Here is a 25630-nt window from a genome sequence, read left to right as displayed (position 1 = left end):
CGTTTAAAGCATGGACTTCAAGTGCAAATCCGTCGATTTCCCACGATGCACTAGTCATTTTAGAGGAGTGATTAATTTATCGAAGATACGACTATCAAAACATCATGGTCTCTACTTGCTGACAAATGTATACTAACATAATTCAACCATAAAAAGTCCAAGCTCCATACGACAGAATTCGATACACAGAAAGTCCAAGCTTGAATCGGGAGAATTGTAGTAATATAACTAAAACAATGGCTACTATTTAAAGATTTTTATTTTTTCTGTATGATCTTAACATTGGTAAATTCATTTAAACATAATAAACTGTTTGTTCTTTTAACATTATGATTATGCATATTAATGGCGGGTCTTTCCGCTTACTAAATACATCTAGTATAGTGAAACGATATTTAATAGTATCATAATGAATTTAGTTACAAAATGAATGCTAGCTTGATATGCATAGATTTGAAAGAATTTTTTGTTTTCGTATGTTGAAATTACATACATGAAACCCTTTGTTGTACCATTTTGAATATGAACGAAAGTAAATCATATGTTTATCGTGTATATAATCATTTCAAAATTAAATTCCGATTTCTTCTCGGTATTTTCCGGTTGATTCTGTTCAACGGCAGACACCAGAAACTACCGAGTGTTCTGAAAATGAATACCGACAGTTTTCGTATCTCATGAAGAGGATACATTGAAGAATTGGACGAATGAAATGAAACTGTATAGGCACTGAATTTTTCTTCTCCTTTTCAAACAAAAACCTGAGTATTAAGAAAATTAAATAAATAAAATTTGGATGCTTGGAATGCATAGAAAATTAACCAAAATGAGAGTAGTAACAAAATTCAGTTTTCTAGTATAAAAGATGACAAACTACGAGCTACTAAATAACATTCAACGAATGCAACAGGGGCAATTGCATATTTCAGTGAAATTCCGAAAAGAAAATCGTCAAATTTCGGCAATTTCCGGAGTTGACCGAGGTTGTTCGACAAAGTTCTGAAAGTGGACGGGGAACTCATAAGGGTCTTATGCCTGGTTTTAAACGCTCTCCAAAAACAAATGCACTTAAGGGGTCCTTCATAAAGGCCAATAAACAATACCTAAAGATTCGATGATTTTGACATTTAAAATATCTTTACAAAATACTGATCTTACAACAATTTATACGATATGTTATGAAATCGAGATTCTATATATATGGATGATATGACAGACGACACGTTCACGACATGAAATCTTTGACTACGATGACTGGCAAGTCATACATGTATAATGTCCCAACAATTTACATACCCTATTCTTAAACGAAGGGGTTTCCATACAGTTTAAGTGTTACGTTCAGCTTCCCATACTTATATATCACTCTTTGCTTACATCACAGACTGACACGTAAATAACATCTATACAAATGTCCTCCAAGTACACATTAAATATTGATGAAAGGATTTCTCTTAGAAAATTCTTTGGATTTCATTCTAATAAACGATGCAATGTTAACATTTTCTGACTAAATATCTAAATGAATATAGAAATATTAATGATATCTAAAGCGTATAACTTTTGGTCTGCTGAGAATTATCAATGGCGGCGTTAACCTCATTTAGAGAGTAAGGTTTGTCGGGAAAGTAACATTCCTAGAACTAATCGAGTAGCACTTTAAGATCTAAACAACTTTCGATGCATCTATTTCGCTTTTCTAAGCCTAAAACTGATCTACGTTTCCTTATGACTAACAATTATTATAACATCAATAACATTAATATAATAATAAAATAATGGAGTATGTACAAATGGGTGGGCGACGAGAGACCATCTCAAAAGCATTACTGAACAAGTTTAGTTATAAATCTCAAACTATTTGAAAGCAAGTTCGCATTTGGACGGAAATTGTCGGTGAAATTGTATTCCTCTAAGGACAACATTAAGATTAAGAAAATGGTAGTTTTGAGATGGTCCCTCAAATAAATACATAAATAAACATTGTAACAATATGTCCTTGAGACTATGCTAACAATGTCCTCCATCCAGCTAAATATGTATCATGTGGCTCATAGTGCAGAACGAAAATACGAGTTTTGAATGGTCCTCCCATATGTAATTCTGTCACAATGATCACGTGACCAAGATGAGAACCGGCAAGGCTGAGCAAGCTAGATGGAGTAAACATTCAACAATAAATAAATAATCAATAACATTGAACATTTGAACTGTTAAAGTGGACGCAAGAATGCTAAGCCTATAATAATAATAATAGTAATAATAATAATAATAATATAAACAATATATACCTATTTGTACAAATTGATATTAACAATTGACTTGTATGCCCTTTGACCTTTCACACTTCCGTTACCCACAATACATGCACCCAAATATCCATCGAACACTATCATCAGTCTGCATACAACATCCATTGATTCAACGACTCCTAAGGCTTTGATTATTCGTTAACTGTCATTTTGCATAGAGATCGAAATGTTTATTTCTTCCTTATGATGAATAAATAATATATTACAGTATAATACACATCGTCCGATGATATGGGCGGAGTTTAGATTTTAAGATTCTATAGTCTATTTCCATCATTGCATTCTATCAGCTTGGATTTGTTGTGGCTGAAAATGTATCGTTGGTGTTCCTGCAGCAATCTGTTGGGGCATAGCGTAAGCCGTGTAAGCGGCACCAGACGGCGTGACGAATGCGCTAGCGGTGGTTCCGTATGGGTACGCGGCTTCGTAAGCCCCAGCAGCGGCGAATTGTGCCGCATACGCGGAATAATCGATGTACTGTCCAGCAGCTGTCGGGGAAATTGGTGACGTCAGACTCGATGCCAACACATTTGGTGTCGTTGCGGCAGCAACATAAGCAGTGGAAGGATATATATACTGAGGAACCCTGAAAAAAGCAAAAACATTTACATAAATAACAAGCTTGTAAACGGTTTGAATTTTCAATGAAAAGGATCCACTTAAACTTGTGAAAATTGGCTCTAATTATGCAGTTTAAATCAAACTTTACATTGATTTTAAAGGTTTGTAAAAAGGTTTGACTTTTTAATAGGATTCATCAAAACATACACAATGTATCAATTTTGTGTCTGAAAAGTATAAAAAAATTTTCCTATCTTTATGTACAGGCTGAGGTGTGAGTTCGTCCTTCCAACTTAAATTTCTATATATTTTTAATTACAGTCTACGTGCAAAATTGAAGAGCAGGTCGAAACTATTAATCTCCCTTTATGTTTTTGCTTGTTCCATCAAAGCCTAAACATGAAAAAAAATATTTCCATAAATTATTGATGGAGCCACGCAAAGCTCAGAAAAAAAGATGAAAAGCCGAATAGTCGAAACTCAAGGCTTCTGTTACATGGACTAGTAATGTGAAAAACGGAGATTTCATTTGTGTTTTTTCAATAAAAGTAATGTAGCTAATGTATGCTAATTCTTTCATTCAAAAGCAAGAGAGGGATATTCACAATAGTGTAAATACAATGTTTTTTTTGTCGACACAACACTTTGTTTCTAATGATAAAGAAATATCGGATGCACACATTTGAAACCCTGACTACAAACATTCATAGCAGGTCGTAATTCCCCCTTCTAAATTGGCGGGTCAGGCCATGACGTCAAGAACTTCGTAATTATGACAGTCCAGACAAAAACGATAAATCATTTTAATAGTTCTTATCCACCTTTCGATTTTTTAAACGTTGATATTTGTAATTAGGCGAAAGAATTTTTAAATTTTAACACTCTGTATAAGCCAGTGAATTACTTTCTGGACAACTCGGGTTTTAATGATATGGTACATTTCCAAAACCAAAAGCAAAAACAATAGAAAAAATAAATAGAAATACACTCTACAAAATATATAAATATCTATCTAGGTATAAAATATATAGCCACTGCAAAAAAAGTTCCCGAAAGGTATATGAGTTGAGAAAGCGGGAGAACATAGAATGTTAATTGGTAATGATATAGAGGTACAATTCCGATGAGTCCCGACTGTACTTCATGACGTAAGGCTCAAATAATATAAAAACAATGGAACACAGATTCAGCCTCATATTCTGCTAAGAACTTGAATAACACTAAAAACAAAAAAACCGAGTAAAGGACCTAACAAGTTAAATTGTTTGCTACTAAAGACCCCATTTAAGGAGGTAGACCTAAGGTAAGGGGCACAACTCTTACAAATCATTGGAACGTTTGTATTCACCATTTTACATCAATTTCATGTAAGCATCAAAGTAACTTGGACTAATTTCATTCTGCTTCAAAGGAAAGCTTGAAAGGCTTTGGTGAAATTGAATACAATACAAACATAGTTTAAGAGTTATGTCCCTTAACCTAAGTCTACCTCCTTAAATAGATCTTAAAATAAACCAACCGAACAAACAACTTAATAATTCCTATTACAGCACTTCCTGTGGTAAACACTCGATACATTTGTTATAGCTTTAGAAAAAAACTATACGCCAGCTATCTTTGCAACTTTATGGAAGATCGTCTGAAGAATCTGTTTGGCCTTCAACGGGAGATTGAATCTCGAATAACACTTTGGATTGTCATTGACAGACACATTAATCCGTGTGTGCATTCGGCATATTAACACCAAAAACACACACAATTTGTGCTTCAATAGAAACTAATTTGTATGACAAAATACTATCATTATGAACTATATTATGCAAGAAGAATATCATAGCTCTCAAAAGACTCCTGCTACACTTCACAGCAGACGACATGGTAAACAAGCCGCCATTAAGTTTTAATCGACAGTATACATGCAAAATCAATAGAATTCTAAACCATAGACAAATACCATTGAAAACATGACATTGAAAAATAGGAATTGAATTTTTTCAATGTGACATCATGGTCATAAGCTTATATCGTGTTTAAAAAACACGGAAATGCGAAACTTATACCAAAACAAAACTACTGACTCTATTACCAGCTGTTTGAGCTCACGAATGCGTAAGGTAGAATATCACAGAACTAACAGAAATTTGAACAACCTTTGAAAGAAATGTTTTATGAGTAGTTCATCACATGAAACAAGGTAACATAATGTTTAGTAATCCAATCTTCTTTAGTCAAAGACAAGAGAAAAACTGAAATGGAAAAGCCACATGATATTGGACTGATTCAGTGGTTTAGAACCAATCTACAATTTGTTTTAAACATGAAACGATCTGCACCTGGAACTTTCTGATTTCAACAGACAAAGAAAAGCAACAACCGATGTTCGCCTTATTGGTGTTCCATCCAGGAAAAAACAAAAATCTTTTCCAGACGATCCTGGCATTTAAAGAACTCGTTTTAATTTAATGTTCCTTCCAAATAATACATTTCCATAGTGATCTGTGTAGAGAAAAGTGTTGTGATTGTTTTTACTTGTTGAAAACCCAACTGTTCAACGAATGTTAACGATATAAACCCAGCGCAATGTGCGCCGTTGGATAAGTAATTAAATTTATCGTAAATTAGAGATTTGTAGGTAAAAATATGCCGAGTAAAATCTTTCTAATTGAAAGAGATGAAGATCGCATATGGCATTGATAGGCATAGGCACAACAGAAAATTCTTTTCTTCTGATCTTTGAAACAATAAAACTGCAATGGGTTACTGGTTTTCTCAAATAAATTATAAATCGGTACGTTGTGGTGTAGTTTAATGACAGCGTCTGTCGGTTTATAGATAAACCCTGATAAAACAACATGACCAGAATAAATGAAAGTAAATTGTTGTATAATATTTTTATCCTTTTTATGACGGAAATGATGCATTGGTAAGAAAGTAAACTACATCATTCTCAGCATCCGCTGTATATAGCTTACTTTATTTTTATAAATGTCCCATAAAAGCGAGCCTGCCAAAAATGTTGCCAAGTTTCTTACGACCAGATGGAGAACTTTGTATTAGCTTGTTCGGACTCTAAATGTAAAATATAGCCAAGTGATAGAAATTCAATATGATTTTCATTTTTTTTTTTTTTTTTTTTTTTTGGGGGGGGGGGCAAAACTGCTCCTTATCAACTTTTAAAGTCATTCTCTTTGTGATCTGCAGCAGCTCGACGAAGTTACATAATTCAATTCAGATATTACACCGGATTTCAAATCACACAAGGCCAAATATCCCAAAATTACATGTACAATGTAGATTTGTACGTTCTTTTTGTAGCCAAAGATTTTTTGTCGTCTTAAGTTGGAATTCCTTGTACATGTTCAAATAAGTGACCATAAGCCAGCTTTCGACAATGACAGGTTCATGAGGGTGAAAAAATGTCAACAATTTAATATTATTGGGACGAGAATCCTGTTTTTGATCCCGACTGTTTTTCGTCTATCCATTCTTTTCTTCACCAATTTATAGGCGGTTTCTGAGATTTGATAGGGGGGCTACAAGGTACTAATCTTTTTTTTTTTGCTTTTTTTTAAATTTCAAATAAATATTACCCCTTTAATATCAAAAGGGTTGTTCCTTAAACGTCATGTCTTAGTTGTTTGGGAGCATAGGAAGCCCAAATTATATCAGGACTCGGGATACTTCAGTGAATTTCTTCGTTATCCATCATAAGATCGACACATTTTTGACCATAAAAGCCTCTAGACAAAGCAATAAGATTGTATTTGTAAGATTCTAAAGTGTCGTGATGAAAAATAAACATAGTCCTTTTCAAATTGTCCTGGTCTGTTTAACCGTTATTCAAAACCGCACAATCTTGGATTATTTATTTAGTTCATTTATAGTATTGAAATAAATAAAAACCTTTAGTACACATATTTTAAATAGAATTATTTGAAACCTGAATCATATGTGAACCTTATGTTTGTCGAGGGTTAACGTCTGAGGACGGTTTTAGTATAGTAAACAAAAAATACGGAAAACTGAGATTAGGTTTTAAAATTTTAAATTTAAACACGACGAATAGAATGATTTACACAAGAATTTCAAAAAGAAGAAAGTCTACATTTAATCATGAAATTTACGTCAGAATAAAAATAAGAATGGTTATGAAATTTCGCGAAAAAAAGGCGTTTATTGTTTAACCTCCACCCTCTTTTTATAAAAAAAAAAATATGTATCGTTTATTAAAATTTCTGCAACTTAGGAAAATACAGGGGAATATTAAAAGTGTTGAAGTGGTCATCAAAGCGAGAACATTTTAGAAGAGACGAATAGGACGAGATCATGTGGGTCACTGCATAAACTGGTAAGGTGTAATCCATTTAGGTGACCGTTATTCAACCCCATTCAACACTTTGCGTCACAAAAATGAGTTACTCCAATGCAATAGAAATCAGAGCAAGGATCTTGTTTACAATCAACACATAACGATTACACGTTACAAAATTATGAGATATGAAAGATATAGCTGATAACCACTTCAAAACATTCTTTAAACACAATAAAAGAACTTTTCTCGAAGATGTTCATCATTTTCTACATTTTCCTTTATATCTATATAATTTTCTCTTTCATTTAAGTTAGAGGTAAGACTTAATCAAAAGCAAGCAGCCATTCAATCGAAATGGATTGAGCAATTTTAACATAGATTTGATTATTATATGCTCTTAAAGATGAAACGATGGGAAATAATACTGACGGGGGTGTTCTTTGAAAAAGTTCAACATTCCCTTGTCCTCTTGCCGTCTTGAAACCAGAACAATACAAAAACATATTGCACAAACTAATTTGGCGTCTCCTAAGTTATGCGTCTATTGTGGTACTTCGTCTAAATTTAAAAAAAATGAAGGAATAGTGCAATGTACAATGTACCAGATCAGCTCGCCCCACCTGCTCTGTATTTAGAGGAAATGGTCTTGTAAAGGGAAATGATGTATGCTTGAATTTCTGGGCTAGGACAGGAAAAAAATGGTCATTTGAATCCCGATCACAACAGGTAGGTACAGAGAAATCGAGAATGGAAGAGTTCTAAATCTATCTTCTGTCATTCAATATCCGTCATGTTGAATAATTCATAAAACAAAAAGGCAACAGATATAGGATTGTAAATGATGAAGTAAGGCGATAAAATTTAGAATTTTTCAGGAAAAATATTTCAAGACGACTTCCTATATGCAATTTGGTATTGCACTGAGAGTAAACCAAGTTTTAATTGATGACATACATAATGTAAAGGTCTTTAAGGAGGTAGACCTAGGGTAAGGGAAAAAAACCCTTGAAATTAGTGATATGTTTGTATTATATTCAATTTCACATAAGTCTTTCAAACTTTCCTTTGAAACAGAATGAAATTACTCCATTTTACTTGATGCTTACTTGAGATTGATGTAAAATGCTGAATACAAAAGTTCCAATGATTTGTAAGAGTTGTGTCCCTTATCCTAGGTCTAACTCCTTAAATTCAGATGAGCATCACGTTTCCTTATTGAGAACGAAACAGTAAGTAAACTGAAGAGGACCCACATAATTTGGAAAGAAAGGGTTACAGGTTTTTATTTACAAAATGTTCTAACAAAGGAAAGGATCCAAATCCTATTAGCATTCTCCCGGACCCTCCGCTGGTACATATATTATAGGGCTAAACTTTTCTTAAGTTAGAGGCCCAGTCCTGAATTCCAATAATTCGAAAAAAAAAATAGTGGAGATGACTAGACATTCGTGAATAAATGAGTTCAAGCATACCTAGATTGCAAGTTGTTCCCACTTCGTTCACTTGCACCCAAAAAAAAATCATACAACCGAACAATTTGCAACTACCCAGGCCCTATCTCTGCATAAATGACTCAAATAAAAACCTCCGAACTACCATTACACATTCCCGCCATCCTTGGTTTAATTATACGTTTAACACTTTCATCTTGCTTATTATGGGTTTTTATTGTCTCTTTTCTGAAATATTCAATATTTGAACACATCGTTCCCATTTCATATTTGAATGGAACAAAGAAGGAAGTGAAACGGAGCGACGTAGTTTAGCCCTTTTTGTGCTGCCAGTATTTTATATTTACATTCTTATCCTAAACAAACTGTGTAAACTTTGTTCCCACAATAACCCCCTATCACTGGCTTCGACAGTTTAAATCAGACCAAATCGATTTTATTTCAAGTTAGATTGTGTTTATCGCAGAAATGTCTGAGTCTACCTAGTATGGTGACTTCACAATTCGATCCCGATGACAACATTGGAATTTCAGTTACATTTTAAATTTACTTTCAGTCGTATTTGAATAGAATGCATTGCGTTTCAAAAGCTGGATTTGTAATGAATTTCACCCGTGTGATAAGATATTACAGTTCAGTTCAGACATTTGCTTTCATCGAATGTCAAATGTGGTCGAATTAATGGACGTCAAAAGCAACAGGTCACAATACCCAAATAAAATAGGAGAATGTATATGACACCGTAACGTACATTCGTCCTCACTGAAATATGTCCATGTTGCTAGAATTAAGCGATATACATTCGCCCTTAACTAAGAATTCCCATGATCATGCGAATACGTGAAACATACGTTGTACGCCATCGATAAAGGATGTCAATATCATTACATATAGTCAATTTTTTTTGTCGTATTTCAGGCTGTTCGCCTCAAATAATGGACAATGAAGGAGATCATCCTTTTTTTTATTTTGCTTTAAAGTTCACAAATCCAACTCATCAGGCGTTTCACTTTAAGAAATTGTCAAAAATTGTCAAAAGGATGTCTTCTTAATATCAGTTGGAATGTACATTAGCTGGATGTACATACATTGGAGTTATATGCAGTAATGACAAAAGGGGGGCGATCGATACGTATCTAACTTGTGTCTTTCCTTAAACATTACTGTAGCGAGTTTTGTACAGTGTTGGTAGCGAGTAATCGAACGCATGTCAATTACCAATTCCCTGATCCTTGATATACTGATATACTTTTTGATAGGTCTCCGTTAAGGAACACAAAGAAAGCCCTGAACGAAGAAGCACCCAACATTACAGAGAAGTCGATGTTAAGAGCGTTTAGAATATGTTATATGATTCTAAAATAAGATTTAAAAGTTCGATCAAAAAGATAAGTCACCATCCCGTGTCAGAGAGGAGAAATAATGTAAGATATGCAGACATTTTAATCGTCTGTAGAACATTTGCAGTAAAAATATTTTCTTTTCAAAGTGTGAGTACGCATGGAGAGATGAGCGTGGCGCGTGGTTCTTATTTTTGTTTATGTCTTGTTGCAAAAGAAACTCTTTATCGATGCTCCAGCTGTGATAATGGGTCATAAATTATTTTCCTAAATGGCAATTAATCCGTGCCTTTGATTAGAAAAGGTCATGGTAAAACTTTTGATTCCTCTTCACTGTGCACTGTGTTTGAAATGACATATTCTCCCAACATACATACACTACCATGTGACTGTAAAATCACGTGATTGGTTAGTTTCAAAGATGTCATCTGGAAGACATTTAAAAATAGTGCAAAAATCACCACCGCACTCACTATCAATATGTCACACAGGGAAAATAAAAATGTAAAATAATAAAACAAAAGTAAAAAAAACACGTGTCTGTGAATTTTACATTTTTAAGGAATACTGCAAACAGTCATTTAACCATGTATAGAAACCACATCAATCCAAAAAATGTCCATGTCATGAATTACAGAAGGAACCACACGATACCACGGGAGATAACGTAGGTTCCCGCCAAAACGAAAAAATCTGATCGGTTCGCGGAAGTTGGATTAGCTCGACCAATAATACCTTTTACAGAAAACAGGATATAGCAGTTGGAGAAATGCAATTGTCATTGAGGGACATGAGCAGTCAAGTTATTGTTTAATTTTGGATAATGTCTGTATAATAAATACAAATGTACATATGTATTTTTTTTAAATTTTCAAATGCTTAGCGTTTAGGCAAGACGAATCACTCCTGTTTATATCTGCAATAAGGTGATATTAACCGAGATAAACCAACTAGATGCGAGCTACAAACAGAAGTCGTCATTTCAGCGCAATCCTAGTTTCGCCTCGTGGCAACAAGCAAAACAGAAACGGAAGTTTGAAAACAAATTACCAAAAACTACACATCAAGCATTCAAACTGCCAATCAAATTCACCGTTAGATATTAGGCTTGGAATTTCCCTGAATTTCTAAACTCGGATACAGTCCGGACATATTTCTGTATCAAGTTGCCCTCTATGTGCTATAGGCTGATAATAAAAATGAATATTTGATGGTTTTTCGAGAAGATAACAGAATATTATGGGATGGATTTCAACAAACAACATCTTACATTGATTTACAGAAACAAATTCTGTATCGATTTATCTTAGGAAAAAATGGGTGGTCGTGTATCACTTAAATTATAAAATGCATAAACGAGAAATTGCTCGCCATAATACAACCCCTTACTGATTAAAACAGGCGATTATCGCCGAAAACTTTCAGTTGATTTCATGAATAAATTGTGCACATACTTCTACCAATTGCTGTCGATAAGATGATGTTTAAAAGTATTGAAGAGGCGAGCAGTTTTGCTTTACCACTTTCAGCCATTACTCTGTTTATTTGTAGAATTCTAGCATACTTGCCGAGTAATAAACAATTAAACCAAATTCCTTAAGATTTTTGTTTTCAAAAACTTCATCGCATTTAAATTGAATCTTTTATATGTACGTTTGGCCATTTGTTTTTACATTACAGAACGACAGTTCATGTTTCCGATTATCGCCCTTGCATGCCTTTATTCTATAGTTATGCCCCTTGCATATACATATTAAAATAAGGTAAATCACTTACCCAGCGTATGTTACAGGCACAGCTGAAGGTAAACCAGTCTTTATGGCTATTGGAATACCTGTAAAATAAAGGTCAAAGTTCAATAATATTTGTTCACAAGACATCGGTGATGTATATTATTTCAACATTTTTTATTTGGAATAATTTGAGGTATTCATAAATAAGGGTATCAGTGGTGTATCAGCAAGGGGTTGGGCCTCTCCTTTTTATTGAAAAATTTGTCATTTTCATGAGAAAAAATTGACAAAAATATGGTAAATAATGTCCTAGCACCCCATTTTTAAGAGGAAGCCCGGCTGGCACCACTCCTTTTCAAAGTGTCTGGATCCGTCCCTGGTTATATATCACATAAATACAAAGTGCAATGAACGAAACAAAATGTTTAAAACATTTAATAGGCATGGAATGAGATAAACAGAATCTCTGTAGTCCTTCCATTATCTTAGCGCTAAACATGCACAAATGAACAAAAATATTTTTTGAAGTGGTCTCCAGCAAAGTCTAAAATTAAGCCTAATCCAGGTGGTTTACTACACTCTCTTTAGAAATCAAAACTAGTTATAAATATTACATCGCTATTATGTAGTTTGCTACAATGTTTGTAAAACCGTTATTGACATACAAAGCCTTCTGTATTTTAATGTTTAACAGAAGCGCGACAAACAATAAAACATGAATATTATGTTTCAACTAGAAAAATCTCTACCACATGCATCGGCTTGCCATGCCGTAATCACCCAAGGTAACTTATCGAACGCACCTCACAATGGCGTCTCTCAAAGACCTCATGCCACGGCAGGATGATTTTAAAATTTAAAAACCTGATTAAATTATTGATGTCAAACCGAATTGTTAAACGCCAAGTCTTATATTCTATTGTGTGGAAAACAATAAAAAAAACTAAACTGTAGATCACAGCCCGATTCAAGGGCTTACGTTTAAAAATCCCGAATTAAAAGCCACGTCTTTTGTGTTGAGTCGGTATTAATTTACAAAAATACGGAGAGGTTTAAAACAGAATTAAAGAGATTAATATAATTAAAAGCAGCGAACAAGTAAATATCGAGAAGAAACCTTATTAGAGAGGTCGCAATTTGTTCCATACAGGCCTAAAAATTCTCCCTGACCGCGAATTGAACTGGTCTTCTGTTCTTATCTTGAACGATTATAATTTTTCAAGTATATGGCATACAATCGGCTTAAGGGAATACGGATAAGGAGGACAGACATCTACAGACATGCATAGAACTCTACCGATTGCACCGAAACTTAATCTGCTCGTATGGTGTACAAAAAATACACGCTGAAAAACAACTTTCGAAAATGTAAAAAAAAAATTGTCGTTTTGAACAACAAAGTTCAGATCACAGCATTTTCTCCTTAGTTTCCTATCCGAAGCATTAATAATTCTTAATTGGAAACTATGATGTTGAATCGACATTTCACTGGAAGAATGAGCAGATAGCCCGTTATGACGTAACCACAAATATGAATGACGTTCCATGACGCATCGTTTTGCCAATATTGCTGTTACTTCATTGTAATATTGGAAAACCTTTTTACAAATGATTCAGAACTGCTTGATCAACATCGTTCAAACATGAAACCTCAGATTCGTCATTACTGGCATTTTGACTAGAAACATTTTTTGTCTCTAGAACACCCACATATAAAGTAACAGAATCAAAAGCCATTCTTTCAAAACTGTTTGATGGCGTTGTATAAAGGACCAAGCTCTTTCATCGCTCTTCGTTTACGAACACAAGAAGATGCGCTATATTTCACTCCCGAAGTCATAGGAGCCAACTATACGAAAATGATGCTATTTCAGTCTGAAATTCAAAAATTGAGCGACACGCCAAACATATTTCATAGAATAAAATAGATATCAAACAATTATCCGAAATATGTTGAAATGGCACCTGTAAAACACCGTTTTGTCTGTCTACAAATTAAAGTAACTACACCATACAGCCAAACAGAACACTTGCTACTAAATATCACCCTCTAACCATTTCCCTCGTGGTTACCATCATTTTCAGATCATCACTTTAATTTCGAAACATTAAAGAGGCAATTTTATGAGAAGTAAATAGTTTTTATCTTCATACCATCGAAGCTATTTCGAAACTACTTGATTCGCAGAACAAGACGTTTACGACGGCAATACTTGTGTATTCAATTAATACTATCATTTCCTATGTGTAAATTGTATTTATTGCTATAATACAATAAAAAGATTATTTGGTGAGAGGCGAGGTAAGAGGGCGGTCATGGGAAAATAAATTCGGATTATTTAATCCTTTCCAGAACTGAAAGGTAGTGCGTGTTGCCTTTTACGCCTCTGTTACAAAAAGTAACATGCGTTGTTCCACATGCAAAGTACATTTACATGTAGTTCGCTATGTGTGGCCTTCGTGTTTTGTACTAAATATACAAAAGAGACTTATTTATATACTCCATATATCCGCCCACCATCAAGAAAACATATGTACGCTGTATGTACAAAATGAGAACTTCGAGACATAGAAATATGTCGAAAGTTTTTATAGAAATAGATCTGTCAATACCTCAGTTATGACATTGACAACGGAATTCTAATCATCTTTTACATTGCCATGGAGGTTAACAATAAAGCAAGAAACAAAAACCTTTCTGTTGTAACATATTTGTGGTAAGCACGAGTCTTATAAAGTCAAAACTCAATCCTAATTTGCCTCGCCTTATAAATAAAAACACGGAAGAATCTCGCCAGAAGTCAGGAACATGTCAAATTTGTGCAAACGTTTTCGAGGTCGGTTATGCGAACTTTCCTCGTATGTTTCTCATAACAGATATCTTACAATTATGTCAAACAGTCGACTCCTATCATTTCATATCAAATTTTCAACAATATGTTCTAAAGATTTGTTGAAAAGATCAAAAACAGGTGCGCGAAAGATGTATAATCCTTACAATGGAGGATTTCAAAACGTTATTCATAAATGACTGCTGCATAATTTCTTCACTACAGAAATCGAAATGAATAAAGGGCAATTTGATCAATGTGGTTTAATGGACAATATTGACCCTCGTCGGTATCAGTATGAAATAAATAGGTTTCCCCTCTTGAACCTCAAGTTTATAATGTGCCTCGTGTCTTTTCTACGAAATAAATGACTAAAACATATGTCTTAGAAGTGCTTCCAATTATACTAAATCTCACTACCTATGAAAATACTCCTATCTCTCAGTAACGGTGTTAAGATCGCAGCATCTTGTAGAAATCGACATTTTCTTTATTGATTGAAAAGAGAAATGAACATCATCAATAGTAGGGCACATTCCACAAAGGGCGAGTTTGATTCATAAACAGTCTTTTTCAATACAGGTAACAGTTTCTAGTTGATTAGCTCTATTATTTTCTTTGTGTCGATTGTTTCGGGGGGTTGGATGTAATTAGGGGTATAAATTTAATCAGACTCGTTTGTTCGATAATTAGAAAATCGTGTTAGATCCAATGCATTGTGCTACCGGTGTGAATGATAAATCGTCGTTAGTATGGGAAAATGATACTAAATCGTAAAAGAATCTGGCAAATATCGCATACGAGGATCAAAATCTGTCATTCTAAAACCCAAAGTTATGTATTTTGATAAACCACTTTTGGTTATTATTGTGAAATTAAGTTTTATGCAATAATTGATCTCATACAACCAAGTTCAAAATCCCGTTTAGAAATTCCTTACTTCTTTCGTTTTAGAGTACATATAAATAAAGCAAAAACGTAAGTAGAAGATAAGCACGGTTTTACATGATATATATGAGGGGAAGCTATCATTTGCTCATTGTGTCACAACTTTGCTCAAAAGGTTACGAATTGTTTTAATAAAAAAAAGATCCAGCCCCGAAAGACACTCTGTAGATCCACCACTTTATCGTTATCATAATGCGAGTGGAGTTAATAATTTCTCCTGCCTAATTCTTTGATATGGTTATACGTGTGTTAGTATTAAATAGTTAAGAACTTTGTTGATAAACATTTTTCTCCATTTCAAAGATGACCTGTCTGCAACTTTTCCCTTTCTTTTCATGTAAACAAATAAAATGAATGTTTTGTATATAAATATTACCATTTTTTCTACACTGACTTCCTTCCGGTTTAGTCATGTTATTTTACAAACCTTGGAAAATAAACATTGGCCATTGAACGCCTTACAGTTTTGAGGTGTAAAATTATTTCTCAAAATTACTAATCAATTTTTCTTTCAAATCACTTGAACATTGAACGAGATTATTCTCGCAGTGCTCAAAGTTCAAGAATTGCTCCTTGGAACGGTTAAAGGAAAGAAGCTGAAGAAACATCTAATCATAGAGCATGATTGAATGGTCATCGAAAATTTTCTATCGCTTTTCTTATTTTTATTTTTCGTTGCTTTGTTTTTGTTAATGGAATTACAGACTTAAGACAAATGGATGTTCTCAATAGCTTCTTTCTTATATTCTTAACAAAATGAAATCTCTGGTTTCTTGGATGAGACAAGAGAATTTCCTAATGTCAAGCCAAATACAAAACTTGTTACGAACGTGATAACAAAGATTCGTCGTTTATATTAATATAGGTAGCCTGTGAAACAATTTACCTCATTTAGATTCCAAGGTTTGTTATAGGAGTAAGTTATTTACTAATTATATGAGATTAGGAGAGCATTATTATGCTGTTGCACGAACATAATACATCTTAAAAATGGTAGAAAAAATTTACCAGAAAGAGAAAGACCCGTTGCTATACCTCGTGGTTTTGCACCCAAATAGGCTAGGTTCACGTTAGCTTTTCTACCATCTATAATTGGATTTGGTTCTTTGCATGCCCTCTCCGCACCCTCTTTGTTAGACATTGTAACCTAGAAAAGACAAGAAAGTTTCATCGTGATGTGTATTGCATTTGACTCTAGTTTGGGTTACAAGGCTGGGTATCATTAGTGAAATAGGTGACGATAGGACGGAAGGAGATGCTGTATTTAAATTGGTTTGTTTTCGAATTTTCACACAAGAAATTGGTTTGTACTTGATCTTTATTTACAAGCCCACTATTGCAATTCATGTCGTTCGCTCATTGTATACTGTACAATATTTAACCTTTCGTCCACTCCAAATCTGAGTTCAACAAAAGTTGTCGACTGGTAATATTCGAGGTACAAAAATGGGTGTGCAAAGCGTACAGTTCACACTGATTGAACAAGAAGGCCAAAACACAAAACCCAAGGCTCTTTATAAAAGGTACGTTAGTCATACTAAACCTTTTTGTAAAATAAGTTATCAAAACATCTTTAATATATTACAAAGCAAAAAATCAAAGGGTATTCAGAAAAACGTATTGCTACCCGTGTTAACACAAAGTTTAATTTTCTACCGTGACGGTGTGGAAGGCCTAACGTTCCGTATTTCACAATGGATAACAAAAACATTATTTTTCTAACAGTAAATGAAATATCTTGCCCCTATTCCATGTCCTGATTCAACTTTAAAAGATTTCTTCGCCATTTAAACTTTTTAACCGATACGGGTATATGTGTATATCCGCATTTAAAAGACCATAAAATTCAGAAAGACTTTTAAATCTTTTCGATCATAAATCATCAGGAGTTTATCTTATCTGGATGTAAGATCGGCTGTAATAAGGTGTTTATTAGACATAAAAAATAAAATTTATTTGTCTAAATTCACTTGATGAGCAGATACCGAAAGAAGGTTCGTTGTTGTGATACTTAGGTTAAAATTTTACGTCGGTATTTAATTGTCAACTGTCATCGCATACAGCTAGGACGGGTACTCTAGTACAACCAACATGATCCCGATGTCCCTGAACAATAATTACAATTTTGAGGACATTTGAACGTTAAGGGTGATCTAAATTCTGCCAGAATAGTTCAGACATTTTACCATGGGCACATTTATATAATATTACAAATAACATAGCAAAGAATAATGTATATTCAATATTTTCTTATCTACAGGCACGTGTAAAACGTCTACTTAAAACTGTAGAAATTCTGATAGTTTGCTTTTTTTAAAATATTATAAAACTTTACTTACGAATCCATAGCCCCGACTTTTTCCTGTCTGTCGGTCTGTTATCACGACTGCTTCCTCAATGTCTCCAAATTTATCAAAAAACTCGCGTAAAGACTTGTCTGTCGTATGGTATGGAAGTCCACCGACGAAAATTTTTGTAAGTGTAGTGTCCTTTTGAGTAATTGTAGCAGCCATTATTTTGATTTAAAATTAAATAAATAAACACGTAACAAGAAGAGAAAACTATAACAACAATAAATTAAAATCACTAATATAACAATTAACAAATCCAAGTAAGCCCTGCGTTCTTTAGGAGTATCCAAATCCCGAATGCAATTGTGCGACTAGTTTTTTCAAGTGTTGTTCAACTTATGTTTTTGTTAGCTTATAATGCATTCATTCTCGCACTAAACTATTCAACAGAATAATAGAACTTGCAGTGGGACTTTATGATATCATAAGCTCCACCCATTCTACATTTGATTAGCACGTGGTTTTACGCTCCGCCTACTTCTACCTCCCCAAAGTTTTAGGATATTGAATTTATTTATTATCAGATTTTTCACGCTTCATATTTTTTCATTTAGAGGATTTAAAGTTTTATTATGCAGTTGAAATTTATATTCTTTTTGAAACTCGAGCCGATTTTACAATAACTAACCGTATCTAGCGAGGACAATAAAATAAAACATATATTTATTGTCCCGTCAGAAAATTAAAAAATCTAAAAATCTACCTGTGTTTTTGGTAATGAATTAAACACGTTTTGGCCTGTCTCCAAATCTATCAAAATATTGGATTAAGTCTGTCAAAATCAATCTAAATAATTATATCGCTATTTACCTTTCTTTTTAAAGAGTAGAAATTTAAATTTCTACAGTAACCAAATTGGCAGAATATAAAAGTTTATCGATGTAAAATGTTGTCTTTTAAAACCGATAAAAATTCTGGAATTAAACGACAAAAATAATTGGTATTGTGTGATGTCTCATTTGCATAATTCTTTTTATGCTAATTAGTTGATTGACACTGCATGGAAACCGACAACAGCGTCATTCGGGATGTCTCTAGCGTTGAACAAAATGGCTCCCCAGCGAAGTTTGGATCTTGTTCTTTTCTGGATTATTTCTTTATCATTTTTTCGTTTTTTCTTTTACTTTTTACAATGGGATAAATCTATGTTAAGGTGAGATGTGGAGTGACTTTGATTTTGCTGTGATTTTCTTTTTAGTATATACGTTCTTATTTTAAGAATTTCACTAACCTTTTTCTTCCTTTTTTTCTCTCCTATATTTTAGACGTTGAATAAAGACATTTTTTCTTTAAATAAATTATTCCTGTTGTGTGTTCTCCTCGTGGTGTTTCTTCCTGTTTTTGAGTGTTGTTCGTGTGTTTTTGAAGTGTCCTTCTTAGATCGGGATTTCTCATTTTTTGCATAGAATTTTACCTAGCCACACGTTTTGAATAAAGCTAAAATTATTTATGTCACTGCCTTGCTTTGTACTAAACGTCACTGGCTGATATTTTGTGTGTTTTGTTGTTTGTGTGTGTGTTGTTAGAAAGGCCGTGTAGTTTCAATTGTGTGCCTCAAAGAAAAAAACTTGCGACACCTATAAGCAGAACAAAGGGGTGCAAGAACTGCAAGCAATAAAAAATATTAAACAAAGAATATCAAGTATCAAAAAATATAATAAAAACCGTCAAAAATTAATATAAATCCTTTACAATATTACACACTTTTTTAAAAAAAAAAAAAAATGGTTGTATCCCGAAATAAATTGAAACGTTATATCTCATGTGCAACGGTATGTCAAACCCTGAAAATTATACTTAAATATTTTTCTGGAATTGGTTAAAGGTAAACAATATTTTTAAAGGGTTTGAATGCAGTAACCAGTTCAAGAGAAGATTCGGAATATCAATACGACTGTCTCATTTAGTTAAGTTAAGGTAAATATCAATCTGTGTGCTTTTCGTTGTTCCAAGTTGCTCAAGATTTTATTAGACGATGCGCTGATTTCAGAAGGATTCACTTCTAAATTAAATATAATTAAAATAATATTAGATTTCACGCAGCTTCTATCATGGTGAACGAATGGGCTTTAAATTATGACCTTTAAAATCAATAAACAAATAAATATTTTATCACACATTTTAGAATTGGCATTTTGGCGATTATTGAATTTATAGTCAAAATAAATTAATTTAGCTTCTCGTTTTTTACAATACAAATATAATTATTTTTATTTCGCACTGTTAGAAATATTATCCCTGATTTTAATGGGTTTACCGGGATCAATTTAACATGTCACAATTTGACATACATACAAATTTACAACAAACATGATTTGTTAATTAACTGTTAATTGTTAACGGGTGATTGACAACCAAAAGAACGGTACGACTAATTTGTTAACAGTGTGTACTTTAGACCACAAGAAGTTTTTGGGAGTCTTGCAATGTTGGCTAAGTCAGAAGGTTAAGCAACAAATAATTCAATAAAATTTTCAATTAATTGAATATGAAATTAAGTTTGATTGTAAATGCACATTTATGCAGAATTTCAATAGCTTACATCACAGTGTTTACTAGAGTATGAACAGTTTATTTGAATAAAAATCATAATTCATTATATAAAATAATAAGGGTATGAATTATGAATATAAATTTCTACAGAATAACACACTGCAACGGAAATATGTAGAATTAATAGATGCTATAAAAGTACTATAACGTGTAATGTTCGTGTGCAGTAGATATTAATTTTCTATGGTCTACATGTTGTCATGTCGTAAACAAGAAAAAACACATCAAATGAAGAGCTACGAATGAATTGTTCATCATATTACTCAGTGTGTGCACATGTATTGCGATTCGTGTAGCCACAAAAATAACATGAAATAAGGGTAAGACCATTTGATTCTGTGATTGGACATGACAATTTTTGGAAATAAATATTCTGGTCTACACCTCATAGAAAATAAATACAATTTCTGACTCTTGTCCACATACATCATGCATTGAAATGGAAATAAAAAATCTTACCCCGACGTGGTTGAAAATAAATTTTCTAACCTGCAAAATTTCATAAAAAAACTGACCCCCACACAATTTGCTATCCCGGGCCCTCAGAATCAATGGTTGTTCCCTAATGATAATGGTAATAATAGTAATATATTTAGAGCCTGAATTAAATTAAATTGCCACCAGGTCCATGATTGATAATGATAAAATAATTTATAAAATAATAAAAAATCATAAAGATAGATTATAAATGTATTGTTCTATGATACTCAGAAAAAAGGGGGAGGGGTAATTTCTATGCAACGAGAATCAGATTTGTGGTATTCATTGAAAAAATTCTGATCTCTTCATGATAGTGTATAAAATATGCAAGATGAATAAAATGAAAACCTTATTTTTAGTGACAGCAAAATTCTTTAAGGGAGATAGTAGAGGAATTCAGGTTGCCTTGACAGTTAATTTATCCTCTAGTGCAATAAAAAGAGATGTTTTGCATGCGGTCAATTGATATATACATAAGAAAATTTAAAAAAGGGGGGACTGTAAGAGGATTCAGCAAGGGGGTCAGGTGAAAAGAGCAGTTTTGTAAGGGGTCAACTGATATACATATACAAATATATGTCACCAAATAAGGAGGCTAAAAATGGATAACATTAAGTGGTCGAGAAGTTGTAGTGACTGCGTATTGTACTCTTACATGTAAATTTTGCGTGATTTAAATCAATGAGAAAATAAATTGTATGTCAATAAAATTATAAAATGTATACATGTATTATTATTAGAATTAACTCTATATTAAATATTGTACTTATAAAATTTACTGTATTTAACAGGGCTGTTGCCAATATCATGGAAACATTTCTCTCAATAGCAATGGTTTTACAGTCAGTACAAAGAAAACACTCAGTTCAAAATTAGATTAGGAATTTAACTTTTAAGAACAAGAAAAATTATAGTCACTCTGATTATGCAATATTGTCCAGCATAGGACATTCAAGATATACTTCATGCTCAAAACCAGTTCACATGCAGATCTAATCTTAGTAGAGCTGAAGGTATATATGAGAAATATAAAAAAAGGTAGATTTTAAATTGCATGTTATAAAAAGCATTGCCTTTGGAAGACCATTTACGATCATGTGTTTAAGGGTATATGACTTCCAAATAATCGCAAACTGATGCAGTCTTAAAACAGAGTATTTCAAATGGCCATCACCAACGGTTCTCAGACTGAAACAGTCATAACGGGCTAATGATCACCAAAGATATTCAGACTGATGCAGTCTTAATGGAATTAGTAATAACCAAAGATTCTGATGTAGTCTTGACTTTCAGACTAATACAGCCTTTGTTCACCGTGGAATGATTCTCAGATTGTTGTTGTCTTATAGGGCTAATGATTACCAGATACAGTCTTAAAGGGCTATATTGATCACTGAACTGACTGATACAGTCCTAAGGGGGTTAATGATTATTTACAGACTGACACAGTCTTAAATGTTTAGTGACACCAAAGACTTAGACTAACGTAGTCCTTAAAAGGATATGATTCACAGGCTTAATTAGTCCTGAAGGGCTAATGATCACCAACGATTCTCCGACGGATATCGTCTTAAAGAGTTAATTGGTTAATGATCGACAAAGACTCACAGCCTGACGTAGTCTTAAAGTGCTAATGATCACCATAGATTCTCAGACTGATACAGTCTTAAAGGGCTAATGGTCGACAAGACTCCTAGACTGATACAGTCTTAAAGGACTTATGATCGACAAAGACTCCCGGACTGATACAGTTTTAGACGGCAAACAATTAACAAAGTATCTGTTGTTTTCATTATATAATGATGTAACAATACAATACAGTCCCAGATACAAGACACAAATATTATGTAGTAAAGATTCCTTAGAAGATTACTGAACCTAAGGAGGCAGATTCATCGCCCATGCATAATGTATAACTCAAAATACTCTGTGGAAGTGCTCGAAGCAATGAGTAAAAGTCATATTTGTTTTTTTTACGATCTTGACTACCCTTGACTACACTTTCGGGTCGCACGGGGATTCTGTTAGTATCTGTGCACAACAGTTAATAGAAGACCAACTCTATTTAATTGACAGCATTATGACATTGTAGTCATATGCGGATTTAATAATAGGGGAGGGGTATTTTTTTCTTGATTATAAAACTTTACTGAATATCACTGGAACGGGCACACTCTACACGTTGACGTAACCCCAAATAGTTCGAGTAGGGAAAGGCTCTCGGACCCACGTGGGGTCTGGGAGTAGGCCCGAACGTCAACAGAGCAGTCCCGCCGCTAGTAGAACATACTCTGACTGAGTTCTCTGGTCAGGTATCCCGAAGGCTGGGCTTTGCTACTTCCAACTACTAACAGACACCTACTAACACAATCCCCGTAAGGGGCGGTCGAGATCCGTAAGGATAGTCAAGACCGTAAAAACCACCAATTGGAACTGGAGCGGGGCCATCTTAAGCCAATTTGTGCTATAGTATATGCCCTTTCGGAATGGCTAGATCAGCAACTGGGAGTTCTATTCCTGAGGTTGCCAGATTTGTGCGTCCATTTTTGAATTCAAGGGATCCTGATTGTAGGTGTACAGATATCTCTGCTTGATATAAAAATAACAGCCTTTTGATGAAGTGCAGCCGAATAAAGCCATATCCATATCCATAGGGCATCCAATATGATCCCTGGTGTAAAAACAAGGCAAATTTATTTCTCTTAAAATAAAATAACATTGATATTTCAAAGGTGAATAACACACAGTTACAATGGACGATTAGCGAATAACAATATTATTGCACTGCATGTAAATTTGTGTAAATTTTTACATGGAAATATTCAAACAACCGACCACATGTTTAAACTAAAAACTTTTAGCACTATTGTTCTATACAAACATACACAGGAGTCCACCTTCTCACGGCAGAGACTTTTGAAAAGACGTCAAACGATTTGAATAGAAAATAAATGTACTAAAGTGACACACAGTCTATTGAAAAGCCTGACCCATATTATGAGAATTATAGAAAAATGTTAAAATGTTTAATATTTGCTTTTATTGCGGGGAACAAATAAATTAAAAAGACCGCTCGCCGACAAAATTAAACTTTCATTTATTTGTGGAGTTTTTGTTCACAGTATATGTTTGTTTATTCATCTCTGTTTAGGTTCTTTTTCATTATATCAAGACTTCTTTCATAAATTTTAATGTTTGGTATAAAGACATTACCAGATCACGTTTACACTCCCCCTATTCTGTCAACATCCATTTTACATATGTCTAAATCTCATAGTTGTTTTCGGCTTCAAAATTCAGACGTCTTTGAAGAAAGCTGTTTCACTGTGCAGTGTGTGTCTTTTAAACTTTTTACATGGTTTTCATTCTTTATTATCGTACAGTAGCCGATCCAGAGAGGGTGCAAGGGCTTGTCATTTGCATGTGCCAAAATTGACAAATGTGGCAAGTGATGTCCTAGCCACCTTCCCCTTTTCTGAGGAACTTTGACTGACACCCCTCCTTTTGAAAGGATCTTGATAAAGCGTCTTTCCAAATTAGCTCATACTTAAATTTGATCAAAATTCAAAAAACAATGAAGATTTCTTTATTACTCGTAAAAGTATCTTGGTTTGTCTGTTTTTATGTAGACTCGACTGTAAATATCATAGAAATATCACAGACCTGTTATTAATTACAAATCTATGGTCACATGTACGGATCCCAGGATATAAAACCATTTCCATGGAAACACCCCCTTTTTCGAAGCATTTTTAGACCATAATAACATTACTTCTTCTACTCTTATTTCGTCATGGCTAATGTTTTGTCTGGATGTTTAAACCCAATCCTTTAATATCATAGTTCTTCAGTGGTAAACACGTTAGAACATTAAATATTCATTTAGCAATGATACAACTCAAAATGCTTATTTTCATTTCAAACAATCCATATTTTCATTATTTATTACTTTCGAATCTTATAAGTTAAGTTTCAAGGTAGTATTCCTTTTATGATGAAGTCTAAGTAAAATTGAAAACGATTTTACCAAATTCTTAATAAAGATAAAAAGTTTCGTATTTTACCAAAATGCATAAACAGAATTTCGTACTATGAAAATTTACAAGCGAGAATAGTGGTAAATGTGGCTTTGATTTAGTTCACGATGCAAGAAATATTTACAGCACATACTAAACCCTCTTATTAATGCTGACAAAACTCATTAAGGCGTGTCAAAACAGTGCGACGGCTCAATAAACAGACAAGACAACTCTGTTAATTGGAACCAGTTGTCCACAGCAGACGACCATCTAACATCCGTTTGTTTTCTGGCACGTGCTTATTGGCGTAATCTTATTTGCATAGATACATTGTGTATACTTTTAGAATTTATGACAAGGGATAGGGGAATTAGTTTTACCCCCGGGGTCCGCATGTGGCATATAATATGTTTATTAAATATGACCGCTTAGCAGGCCCTCCCACTGACGATCATGATTTCAATTATCACGCCAATTATTATTTTATTTGTTTACGGGAGCGGCATTTCCTAGACAGGATGTTGACTATAATCATAATAAATTTGTATGTAGAAAAGTAGATAAATTAAGAATGCATTGTAACAAATACATAGATACATAATACATCAGTTGATTAATATTTTATGTATAAAATATATAAACTTAATTGGTCTATGAATATTGGAACAAAAAAAAAAAAAAAAAAAAAGACTAAATGGTTACGTTGCGAATTGGCAAAATAGATAAATAAATATTGAAT

At 33.5% G+C, this 25630-nt stretch overlaps 1 protein-coding gene across 2 annotated transcripts; it reads right to left on the bottom strand.

The window, feature by feature from the left end:
- Nucleotides 1–241: 241 nt before the first annotated feature.
- LOC148598206 (RNA-binding protein 24-like) lies at nt 242–18250 on the bottom strand. 2 transcript variants are annotated; one of them, XM_088562620.1, is made up of 4 exons: nt 17828–18250; nt 16497–16635; nt 11753–11810; nt 242–2898 (listed from the first exon to the last, which is right to left on the bottom strand). In XM_088562620.1, the coding sequence occupies exons 1-4, from the start codon at nt 17999–18001 to the stop codon at nt 2586–2588; spliced, it is 684 nt and encodes a 227-aa protein (XP_088418746.1). In that variant the 5' UTR covers nt 18002–18250; the 3' UTR covers nt 242–2585. The 2 variants fall into 2 exon arrangements, with proteins under 2 accessions (XP_088418746.1, XP_088418748.1); XM_088562622.1 differs by having other exon boundaries at nt 16524–16635; nt 17828–18248.
- Nucleotides 18251–25630: the final 7380 nt, after the last annotated feature.

The sequence above is a fragment of the Perna viridis genome, chromosome 14 (assembly GCF_037379345.1).
Source record: "Perna viridis isolate PV_CMFRI_1.1 ecotype Kerala chromosome 14, ASM3737934v1, whole genome shotgun sequence".
NCBI lineage: Eukaryota > Metazoa > Mollusca > Bivalvia > Mytilida > Mytilidae > Perna > Perna viridis.
This window is presented reverse-complemented; position numbering and strand designations above follow the sequence as displayed.

Coding starts and splice junctions, on each gene's coding strand:
- LOC148598206 (XM_088562620.1), bottom strand. CDS start 18,001: ATGGCTGCTACAATTACTCAAAAGGACACTACACTTACAAAAATTTTC. Junction 16,636..17,827: donor AAAGTCGGGGCTATGGATTC/GTAAGTAAAGTT, acceptor TGTCTTTTCTAG/GTTACAATGTCTAACAAAGA. Junction 2,899..11,752: donor GTGCCTGTAACATACGCTGG/GTAAGTGATTTA, acceptor TGCTTTTTTCAG/GGTTCCTCAGTATATATATC.